A 12,416-nucleotide genomic window follows, 5' to 3' on the forward strand; every position below is an offset into this window, starting at 1 on the left:
AGTGAACAGGCTGTCAGACATCCGTGTTACATAAGTGATACTGCTATTTTTAATGAATTCTTTTATCTGACAATATAATACTGTGAAACTTCTGCAGTACTCTTTTGCAGAATAATTTTCAGAATCTAGCTGCAGGATGGCAAGTTAGTCTCCTAATCAAAGTCAAATTTGTGAATTAAAGAATTAAAATAACCAAATATAGCTAAGCATGGGCAACATTTTCACTATAAGTCAATGGGGAAAGATCCATTTTTGTATGTGTGTTTTGTTTTCTTTTGGGCTTCACTGCAAGGATATGTATTATTTGATACCCTATATTTGCATGAATAATCTTAAGTTCAGGCATCAGCAATCACATGTTGTGAATATGAATGCCAAATGCACATTGAGTTACAGAGTTGAAGGTACTCTGTGCCTTCAAGTTCTGGATTTCTGCACTAACAGTCAAGGCTCTCTTAAAATCTGTAACACCAGTGCCTCCTGTGATTGTAAATGCAAAGTGATGTATTTCTTCGTTTTCAGGGATCTACTTCAGACACTAACCGAGGATGAACTGCATACACTGGAACGTAACCTCTGCATCTCTCAAGATGTGGATTTTCCTGTCAGAGCAGATCCTGAAGTACCCTCTGTCATTACACCAGGCATAACTGCGACTTTGCCTCCTAAGGAACTTTCAGCAAAAGCTGAGAACACAGAGGCTGAGTTGGCTTGTTCAATGCAGTATGATGAACAGGAGCTGGAGCAGCTGAACAGGATGGTACACAGAGTCGGAGATGAAATGTCTTCTCTGCTTTCCCCTCCAAGCATCTGTCAGTCTCCAGCTCACAGACCTAGCCTAAGAAATAGTTCTAGCACAGAAGCTTCACCGACAAGACACCATCTTGACAATTTAACTGATGAAGAGGACAGAGTGTTTTTTATGGATGACCTAGATGGAGCAGGAGAAGCTCTTGCTGGGTTGGATTCAGTAAGTGATACTTTTGCATGGGTGAATAACCCTTGCCACAATTCAAAACAGAACCTGCAATACAGAGATGCTTTGCTATATGAGAATGGCCATCAGACAGAGGAAACTTTGCTTTTAAAAGATGCTGAAAGTGACTTAAGCAATAATAACAATGTTGAAGATGGAAAACAGATGTCTGGCATTTCAGTTCCGAATTCATGCAGCTGTCTAGAAGGTCCAGACTCACAGTTATACCTCAATGGTTGGGATGCATATGCTGATGATGCAGAGACTGCGGAAGTGATAGCTCACAGGACAGGGGGAATGAAAATATCTGCTACTGTAATATTCAATCCTAAATCTCCCTCTAGCTCAGAATCCCCAGTAACTCCAGAAGCAGCTATTAGTTGCATTCCTGGACCTGCTAATCCATTAGCAAATGAGGAGGAGGATGAATCCCATAAACTCAGTATAGCTGCCACAAACTGTCTAATTAATTCCTGTGTGTGTTGTGGCAGCTGTGAAGACAGCAGGGAGGACGGTGTTGAAGGTTTAAAGACTAAACATTCTGCAGGAGGTGTTGTAAATGCTTCGTACACATTAGTAAAGTCTAAGGAAATGGACCATGTAGATAACTTGGACAATTCAGTCTCTGCACAGGAAACATTAAAACCTGAAACTCCTGCTTTGTTAGCAGAAAGAGACTTTGGCAGTGAAGAGCAGAAACTGCCAATCTCCTCTAAGTGCCTGGCACATTCCTCAGGTTCACAGGTAGGAGCAGAAAGTGACTCACAAGGAGAAGCAGAAAGCATCTCAAATCAGCAGAAGAAGTGGGAGAAGAGAAAACAACTATGTGAGAAAAAAATGGACTACCATGAAGATGCTAGTAGTGAAAGGACAGCAAAGGAAGATGTAAAGTCAAGATCTAGTTCAAGGTAAGAGCAACTTGATGTAATTTGCATGTAAATAAATTCCTGTATCCTTGTACTGTAATGATTGGTATATCATCAATGTTGATTTTAAAGAAAATAGTGTGTTGCAAGAATAAGGAATTTATCCATATGTATTTTTTAATACAGATAGCTTTTTATTGGACTTCAGCTTTTCTGGAAGACATTTGGGAATGATCTGAATTTTAATTGCCTAATGTCTCTATATCATTGAAGTCAATGTTATGTTACCTGTTCAGTGTATCCAAGAGTGCATTGCTACTAAACAGTACCTGGATCATTACCTCTCTTGTATTCTGCTGTTTTACAGGAAAAGTGTGTCTGGCAGATACTAAAAATTTAACTTCTGCATCAGTGCAGAGGATTAAACTTGGATCTAAACATGTTTTACCTTAGATTCCTTTGAGACAAGGGGGTTGATCTGATCCCATTGCCTGTGAGCACGAGTGTATTGGTGAATATCTGTGTGCTGAAGGGCCTAACAGAGTGCAGAAACAGCTCTTAAAACTACTGGACCATTTCAGCCAAAGCTGATAGACGAACAGAGGTCATGGATTAAGGTTCCGCATGTTTAGTGACAATAAGGAACTTCATAACAGGAGATGCCATAATAGTAGTTGTATTAAAGGAAGTGCCACGCTTTAGCTCAACTTTGATTAGACATTAGGGATTTTACACGTCAGTAGGAAACCTGACATCATTTTGGTTTACTGTTTAGAGGATAATGTGTTTTGTAGTGAGTGATGTCCTCAGTTGCCCTTGAAATATTAATATCATAAAGCAAGAAATCAAATAGAAGTTACTGTTGTTTTCTGTATTTCTGTGACAGATTTCTTCCTCTGTGCCTTCCTGTGTCAGTACTGAGATCATGTGTGTGGTGGAGGATCTCTCATTTTGTTATGTTTATGGAGTTCAGGATAGCACAGTGGAGATAGCTTGAACCATGAAGCATAACCACAATATAAAGGCTGCAGAAACAAACATTAATTTAATAACATATCAATTGAATTGTGAAATATTTTACTGGAAATAGAATCAAGAGTTCTTTGGCTTGACATTCCTTTTTCAGGTAAAACACAACTTAGCATGCACAAAACTTGACTTTTGAGAAGGTAATTTTATCTTCATTATTCTCTTTGCAATCTTACGCTTGCAAGTATGATCATATTCAAGGCCAATAGGGTTTCTGAGTGGACTTCATTTTAAGAAGTAATTCACAAATCCCTTTGACGTTTCATGATTTTGCAACACTTCAAGTGGAATATTGTTTAAAAGTAATTACTGTATGTTTAATTTGTTTCCTGATAAATCATACATTGTTTGCACAACTCAAACAATTGGTCAACTAATTTTTGCCTTGAGTAGGATGGCAAATGAAATTGTGAGAACAAGTATGCAAAATATAGTAAAATTATGTGTATATAAGGTACCTTTTCAGCCTCACATGTTTTGTGGATTCAGTAACTTCTCCACCCACTTGTCCAACCTCTATTAATGTTGTGTAAAAATTTTATCTGAGAATTGTTCTTTAACAGAGCTCTGAAGTCGGTGTTCCTCTGTGTTCTTTTGTTTACTCCTGGTTCCTGTCTGGCCTCTCCTACTCGTTGTGATTTTGTAGACCTAAGTAACACCTCATCTGTGGTCACTTTTTCAGATTGGAAGAGTCATAGCCTGCTTAATCAGAAGTCATCCAGAAATTGTCCATACCTTTGATCATTCCTGTCTCTTGCTCTAAGTCTTTTTCAATTATACTATTTCCTGTTAGTGATAAATGAATCAGAACTACACTTACTCAAGATATGGCCAAACTGTGCATGTGCACAGTGGCATAAATATTTTCTGTTGGTTTTCCATGGTTCCCAGTATTTGACTTTGGATTTTTGCCAAGTGATGTGCGGATGTTGTTTTTGAAGTTGTCTCCTAAAGCCCCAAGATGCTGCTTATGAGCTCAGAGGCTGTCATTCTAGAACTGATGCTAAAACTGTTCTCCCTATGTTTACCAATTGAGTCTCCTGTTGCCACTTACTATCTCTATTCCGACTTCAAGATCCTGGGCAGTTCCTCAGTCTCCTCTGGTTATTGCCCTGAATCATTTTGCACTGGTAGCAACCTGTCAGACCTCATTGCTCTCCCTGTTTTTGCAGACTGTGTGTGAAAACAGAACTCCCAGGAGGCTGAAGAACTTCACTGGTGACATCCCACTCTTCTGAGAAGTGGTTGTTTAACAGCTTCTCCCTATTTGTGGTTAAGAATTAATTTTCCACTTCGGGCTCCTTCCTCTTATGCTGTTGCTTCCTAGTTTTCTTAAAAGCCTTTAGTGAGGTATTTGCACAGAACCTATTTGGAAATCCAGAGGCTGACAGCTCAATCACCATTCTTCATAAGCTTCTTGACCCCTTTAGGGAGCTCCCAAGTGGTTCCCTCTGTGGAAATCATGTTGCTTCTTTCCAGACAGACCTTCATATTATTGTCTGCTTATTTTAGCTTTTGATATATTCTGTTAAGTTGCTTGGTATGAACATCAGGCTCACAGAACTAGAGATTGCCACCTTTAGACTCCAGGCATCAAGGAAGTTTTAAAAGAGAGGTGAATAATTCATCTCCTTCATTCTTGAGTTCTCCTAAAAGTCTTGGGTGAATAATTTTGGATAGTTTAACAAGTTGGTGGGATTTGTCTGTTTTCACCATAGCCTCTTCCACAGTTCGTTTGTGGATTACATCTAATTATCTGTATTTGTTATTGAGACTACAGTACCTCTGTTATTGGCAAGTATTCCACCTTTGCAGCACTAGAGAAATAGGGATGAAGGTACTTCATTGTTGCTGCTTTATCCAGAAGCATTCTAATATTAACTCCTTTGGTATATTCTGTGAAAAATGGAGATGCTGGGGATCTACTGATAACTGGATTAAAAAGTTATATGTGTAGATCCTTAGTTTTTTCTTATAGACATCTATATATAGATGTGGTTCTTGCCTCTGAATCACTAGTCATGTTATCAGTAAAAGAGATAATTCAGTTACAAAACAGAACTTTGAGGACCTTGCCTTACTCATGCTGCCTGGGCAGTGACTAATCACTGCTTTTTGATGGTATTTTTAAATTGGAAGATCACATTAGGCTTCTGTGACTGCTCCCTATTACATGCTTGTGAATGCCAATTTAACCATAGGGGAAATGTTGGAGACAGTAGATTATTTTCAGAATGATGGACCCATTAGCTAGAACAATAAGCAATCTAATACACATGGAATAGCTGCAGGATAGGCTCATTCATCAAATTGATAAATGTATTTACTTTCTAGTTACTGTAAGTCACCAAGTAGGAGAAGAAAATTTTCTTTCCCTTGTCTGAATCAAGCACCTGTCCAGTGTGTATGTTACGATGCAAACTGTTTGGTTTAGGAAGTCAGTCATTGTACTAGGTAATATGACATTATAGTTATAATTTCTATGATCCAGACAGGTTTACCATAATCATATATCTGAAATAGCTGGTATTTCAGGCTTCTCTATCTAGCCTCAAAATTCAATGGAGTTTAAAGTACAGATTAAATACTCTTCTAAAGATTTTGTAGAATCACAGAATGGCTTGTGTTAGAAGGGACTTTGAAGATCATCTAGTTCCAACCCCCTTGCCATGAGCAGAGACACTTTCCATTATACCAGGTTATTCAGAACCCCATCCAAGCTGGCCTTGAACATTTCCAGGGATGGGACATCCACAGATTCTCTGAGCAACCTGCTTCAGTGCCTCACCACCCTCACCGTGAAGAATTTCTTTCTAACATATAATCTAAACCTACTCTCTTTCAGTTTGAAGCCATTCCCTTGTCCTGTCACTACATGCCCTTGTAAAAAGTCCCTCTCCATCTTTCTTGTAGGTTCCCTTTGAGTACTGAAAGGATGCAATTAGGTCACCATGAAGGTTTCTCTTCTCCAGGTTGAACAATTCCAATTCTCTTAACATTTCCTCATAGGAGAGGTGCTGCATCCCTCTAACCATCTTGGTGGCCCTGCTCTGGACTCACTCCAGCAGACTGGTGTCCTTCCTGTGCTGGTGACCCCAGAGCTGGATGCAGCACTCCAGGTGGGGTCTCATGAGAGCAGAGTAGATGGGCAGAATTCCTTCTTCTGACCTGCTGTCCACGCTGCTTTGGATACAGCCCAGAATACAATTGGCTTTCTGTGCTGAAGTGCACATTGCCAGGTCACCTCCAGCCTCTCATCCACTGGCACCCCCAAGTCCTCCTCAGCAGGGCTGCTCTTGATCTGCTCATCCCCAGCCTGTATTGATGCTGGGGCTTGCCCTGCCCCAAGTACAGCACCTTGTACTTGGTCTTGCTAAACCTTGAGAGATTCCCATGGGCCACTTTTTGAGCTTGTACAGGTCCCTCTGGGTGGTATCCTGTCCTTTAGGTGTGTCAAGTGCACCACTCAGATTGGTGTCATCTGCAGACTTGGTGAGGGTCACTCAATCCCTTCATTTATGTCATTAATGAAGGTATTAAATAGCACTGGTCCCAATATGGACCCCAAGGGACACCACTTGTCACTGATGTCCACTGGGACTCTGAGCCATTGACCACTACACTGTGGATGTGGCCATCCAACCAATTTCTTATCCCTCTAATGGTTCATGCATTGACTCAATCTCCCCAGTTGAGAGAGGGATGTGGCAGATGGTGTCAAAGGCTTTACAGAAGTCCAGACAAATGACATCTGTAGCCTTTCCCTTGTCCATTGATGTAGTCATTCCATCACAGAAGGTCATCATTGAGTAGTGACATGTTTTTACTACTTTGTTTTTGAAATCATAGCTGATGTTGTGTCTTTCTGTTATTTGCTTCTCAGTATCTCAAAGATACAAAAACATGGCCTGAGAGTCTTGGGCAGCAGAGTTAATGAGATGCAAATACAAGAAAAGCACTAGCAAAGATGTAGTTAGTATCTGCTCTGCTGAATGGACAATGTGATAAAGGCTGTCATGTAGCAAAACTGTTAAAGGGGGAAAGTCATGTAAGAATAGTACAGAGGATGATAAAATGATGACAAAGCACCATTTGGTGCTTCGGGTTAAAAAGGATATAAGTTAACACCAAAATGGAGCTTTAAATCTGTATCTAGTATTCCTTGTTTTTCAACTGGAAGCAAGCCATACAGACTTTTTTTTTAAATGCCCATTCTGTCATAGTATTCTGCCTGCTTTTTCCCAGGGGAAAGAAAATTACAAAGAGTGAAGATCATTTTTTTTGGTCTTTAGAAAATATTTGGCACTCTGTTCTTTCCAGAGTTCAGGGGTCCTTGTAAACCTGCTAATTCTTGTATGTGTTTGATGAAGTTTGGCAGCTTGTTTCATATTGTCACACAATTCTGGTGTTTTCATGTTTTAGTCTTAAATACCTGGTTTTGTTGCATGTTTGTTTTATCTACATGCTGACCTCAAAACAGTTCTGATATATAGAAAAGGATTCTTAAGGATAGCTTCTCCCTCTTCCACTGCAGGTCTGTTGTGTCCAGCTTAAAGTTGACAAATATTTTTTCCATTTTCCTTGATCTGTATCTTCTTGGTGGAGCCTTTTGCAGTGCACCTGAGAACTGGCAAAAGGTGCTGAAATTGGTAGTGAGGAGAATTATCTTCACACTTCCCACAAGCTCTAGCTGTATCCATTGGCTGTTAGATGCTGGTGCTGTTCTTATTTGCTTGTGGGGGCTTTATTTATAGAGTATTTTGCCATGTGCTTCTGCATTGTGTAAGGAGGAGGAATGAGGCATCCTTGGAAAAGCATGTCTTGCTGTTTGTTGATCTGTATTGCAATTCTAGAATAAGATTAATAATTTATTCTCCTCCAGCTTGATATTCAGGTTGTCTCATTTCTTAGTCTTGCAACTCTGTAATCTTAAAATTGTACAATATTTGTATATTACAATAGTCTATAATATAATATATTTCAAGTTTCATTTCCTCAGCACATTAGAATAACTCTGTAAAAAGATGAACACCTGTTTTGTACAGTTGGTTTCTAATTTTGATTTTTTGGCCGGTGTTTTTTTTTCCCTCCTTAGCAACATGTGATATGTTCACATTTTCTGTACAGCAATTTTAAGATAAGTCATCCCACCTTTATAAATGCATGAAAAAGAGACATTTGTATTTAGAGGATGGCTAACATTTGGTAAAAAACCAAAACCAAATTCACACAGGTGACCTTTCTAGCTTGTCCTTTAGTTTCTACCATTTGATTCTACAAGTACTCCTTTATCAAAACTAGATTAATTGATTTTGCAGTGCACATTAACTAAATGTCTTCATGCATTTCTGTAATATTGCCATCACAGTTAAGAAAATTATGTTTTTACATTAAAAAGTCGCCTTTTCCATAAAAAAATTGTGGACTGCTGTGCAAGTTCACGTAAGCAAAAATGTGTCTCCTTGGTCTCTCATACTGATTAGTCTTTTAACTAGTTACTCAGGAGAAAGTAAACTTCTCATCAGCAAGAGGGATATAGTAGTTGATTGGGAACCAAAGATCAGCCTTTCACCTGCAAAACTTCCCTTAAGCAATTGCTTCTCTAGCTGTAGACTGAAATTCTTCTTCCCCTTCTGATCTTCTGTTTCTTTTATTTGTGCAACTAGCCAGATTCAGGGTAAATAATTTTTTTCTGTCCTTCCTCCCCTTTTTAACAATACAAGCCTCAAATTAGCAGTGGCAGTGTTTCACCTCACCCATTGAACCCTGATTTGTGTGGTATCTGACTACTTGACTGTTAGGAGCTTAGTGTGCAAATAGAAAGTGTCAGTGTTTTACACCAGCTTCGCTTTTACTAGGTCCATGTATCAGTTGAAGCAAAGCAAGGTATGTTAGCTCTCAACATGCAGATTCCTGAAATGAGTATAATAAGTAAAACAGAGGTTTGACAGATGCTTTTTGAGTGGACTTGGTGTGACACATGGGGCTTTAGAGTTAGCCCTCATGTAGTGAGCTAGACAGGTAAGACCTGTGCAATTAACTAGTGTAACACGGAATGTAATTGAACTCAATTAAGAGCATTCATAAAGAAACCATCCCCTGTAACAACCAGAGGTTTAATTAAATATAAGAGACTAGAAACATTGCAGTAGAAAAAAGCACAGGAAGCAGGATAAAGTAAGGTTGGCTTTCAGTTTGTTATTAGAATAATTACAAAAAGTGGCCAACGGCTTTAAAGAAATGGTTCATTAGTTCAGTATTCCCTGAAAAGAGGCAGCCACATCACCCTGTGTCACTGTGCTCTGTTGCTTCAAATCATTGCTTATTTTTATCAGAAGTGCTGAAGAATCCTATTTTGATGAGCATGGATAGTGGTTTTCTGCAGGGCTAGAATTTTTTTAATAGCACTGTACATGTTGAAGACCTGCAAATGAAACATACTTTTGCCACCTTACACAGTTTAAACAGTCCTGAGTCCCAGTCCAACACAATATTGATTGCAAATGAGCATGAGAGGTGGTGAAGTTCAGGTGGCCTATGGGCTGATGTGGGAGCAAAGGGTTAGTTGCCATCAGCTACAGGATGTGTCTATATGCACATGTCTTCTCTTACAATTGTGCTAAGGAACCTGTGTGCTGAGCTCCCATCAGCTGATATGGGAATCTTGAGGTGGGAAAAACAGGTCAATTCACCTCAGGATCTACCAGCGTCTTAGAAGAGCTGGGAGAATCCTCAGGTAGACACTGATAAGGAGAAAAATCTACAAAAAGTTATCCTGAGTCTGAGAGGGAAAGCAGTGAGTGTCAGGAGTTGGTTTTGTTTGCTGTTTTGGTTTTTGTGTGTGTTTTTTTGTTGTGTTTTTTTTAAAAGGTAGTTAGTATAACACTGAGTTATTGTGATTGGATTCACATTTCTTGGTACTAAATAAACACAGAATTTCTTATCTGAAGAGTTACAGCTTGAATATGAACCAGAAATAAACACTGTAAATCATAAATGCTATTTCTGGTAAAAAAATCTCAATTTATACTGATACACAGGAGTGAGAAAAGCATTTACACATTGTAATTGCCTAAACTACACAACCTCTGTTACAACAAACTAACCTCTGCGAGTGTGTTTTGTGTCAAACACAGTTTACATTGCCAAATGATGACTGACTAGATGGATATCTAATCCTGAGTCAGAGGATCGTTCAGCATGGCCAGGTTTGTGCACCAAGGGAAGGATAGAGTAGTGGAAAATGAAAGCATTTATGAAGCAATTTAGAACGGCAGATAGTGTTAAGGCCTAAAAACATATGAGATGGTGGAACTGATGAGAAGAAGTTATGCTGATAGCAACTGGTTAGAGGTGAGAGAAGATTCAAGTGAGAGGAGAACAAGTATGGGGAAGGGATATGATGTGAGGCTTGTAATCTGTTCAGAAGATGCCTGTGAAGATGAAAATAAAAATAGCATTGAGATAATTGGTAATGGAAGCTGGTAGTTGGCCATTATGTTCAGGGGTTACTCATCAAGTTTACTTACCATTAAGGTCCTTTATCATTTTCCCTTCTGGCTCAGACTATCCATTCCCCATAGTTAGCTGATGATAGACAGTGTTTTCCTGACTTAGGACTATGTTGACAATAAATAATACCTGGTCTTAACAGAGAAACGGTACTTTACAGTGTTGGTTGATGTGGTTTATGTTTTAGCATTTAACTCCCCAAAAATATGTGAGAACTTTGAGTTCTTAGGAAAAATGTTAGCGCTTTGGGTTGTGCGTAAGAGCTGAAAATCTCAAATTCTTTAGAACAAAACAAAAAATGTAGGAAACTAGAATGTAAGAAAACTGAATTTAAGGTCTTAGTTACAATTGTAACTGAGATATTTTGATTGGGTTTCCAATATAACAGACAGATTCAAGAAGGCACTGTAGGACAGCAAACATGATGTCTCTCAGAAAAAATATTACCACCCAAGGCAACTGACAGGATTGTTACAATGGGAAAATCTGGAAATGGTGGGGAGGTGAGAGAGCATAAAAGGTGCTGAGGTTGCTAGTTGTTCTTGTTTCCTGGTTCTGCTGTTCAAAGATGACTTTATTCCAAACAATGCATTTAGTCTTTGCAGGATAGCTGTTCCTGCTGTCGCAGGAGGAGTGATGCTCCTCACTCATGAGAGAGAAGCAACAATACGCAATTGCTCTAAGACAATCAGTTAACTAAAACCAATGGTAAATGTGACCGTGGTTCGATAAGATTCAATGGCAAGGTACACTTCAGCATTTACTGCATAGGGAACAGGGTCAGACAAAACTGCCAAGGAGACTCTTTAATTGAGGCTTGAGGTTCAGAGAAGACCCTTTCAGAGCAGACTTCTCAGAGAGGAGTCTGGGCACAGCTCGATCCAGACTTGGTCAATTGTTTATGTCTAAAGGATTATATATGTGCAACCAATCTTTTTATCACTTAGCATGTTGAAACTGAAATATTAGCTAAGTCCAAATTCACTTGCTGAGTACCTGATGTGATAAGGATTCTCTCAGCCTCGAGGAGAAACCTTGAGAGGCATCCCTACTCAAGGGGAGGTCCTTCTGTGCAGCCTGCTGCCAAGCAAGAGGGCTCAATGGGCCCTGCACTGTCCACTATTTATGGGCTAAGATGATTCACTAATATTTGCATACCAGCCATACTTCAATTGGGACATGCTCAGCTAGCCCTCAGCTCTTGTACAATATTTGTGACCCTTAGCTACTGTAGTGTTACCTGTCTCCCCAGAGCCCAACTTGGGTGCAGCCATCACACTGCCATTTTTGGCTGTTTCTTAAACAGGAAAGGGGAGCAAGCACACCACCTCACCTGTTAAGTCATGCTGTGAAATTACATGCTAATGGATTTTTTAAATATCATTTAGCTACCATAAAACAGATAGTAAAAGTGCATTTTAGTAGCATGACCATATTGTAAGATTTGGATGGGTAAAGGTGATGAGCTATAAAAGAGCAAGCCTTTGTTTAAATGCATATATCTCTTCATAATGAGTAGAATTAGCAAGGGAAATTACATAAAACGAATGAAAGTTAAATAGATTTTTGTTCAAGTCTGATAAAATTATTTTCCGGTTGTGAAGTCTCTCCTTTCAAGTAAAGCATGGTACACTGGGGATTTATTTTCAAATTGGCAATCAGAAATGAGAAACATGAAGGGATACATTTTCTGAGTGATTAGTGGGAGGTATGCAAACAAATCCTATTATTTCTTAGTGGGATTAGAGCACATACCTTCCATGCACTGCTTTGAAGAATTCCCCTTAAGCATTCTTCCAGACTTCTAGCTGAAAAATAGCTACAATAGTAAATTTGGTAAAAGAAAAGAGTTTGCAATGCAGCTGGTTTGCGTATGCCTAAAAAGCAAAAGAGCATTAAAAAGTCTGCTAATAATTGTGGAGAAGTAAGGCAAAATAACCCTGACCTATATAATTGCCTCTCTTTTAACTAGAGATGTTTCCTAGGCTTCTCCTTGCCTTGTCCAAAGATTTCTGTTGACTGAACATTTGAGT

The 12,416-nt window shown here is 39.2% G+C and overlaps 1 protein-coding gene across 4 annotated transcripts in view; it reads left to right on the top strand.

Moving 5' to 3' along the window:
- ZFYVE28 (zinc finger, FYVE domain containing 28) overlaps positions 1 to 12,416 on the top strand; it is a 79,611-nt gene that overhangs the window by 38,045 nt on the left and 29,150 nt on the right. For 2 of the 4 annotated variants that reach the window (XM_009069688.1, XM_009069689.1), the window contains 2 exons: positions 523 to 1,779; positions 4,474 to 4,533. In XM_009069688.1, coding sequence (XP_009067936.1) covers positions 523 to 1,779; positions 4,474 to 4,533 — 1,317 coding nt within the window. Of the gene's footprint in view, positions 1 to 522; positions 1,885 to 4,473; positions 4,534 to 12,416 lie in introns of all 4 variants that reach the window. The other 2 variants (XM_009069687.1, XM_009069686.1) reach the window with 1 other exon arrangement.

The sequence above is a fragment of the Acanthisitta chloris genome, unplaced genomic scaffold (genome assembly GCF_000695815.1).
Source record: "Acanthisitta chloris isolate BGI_N310 unplaced genomic scaffold, ASM69581v1 scaffold15132, whole genome shotgun sequence".
In the NCBI taxonomy this organism is placed as follows: domain Eukaryota; kingdom Metazoa; phylum Chordata; class Aves; order Passeriformes; family Acanthisittidae; genus Acanthisitta; species Acanthisitta chloris.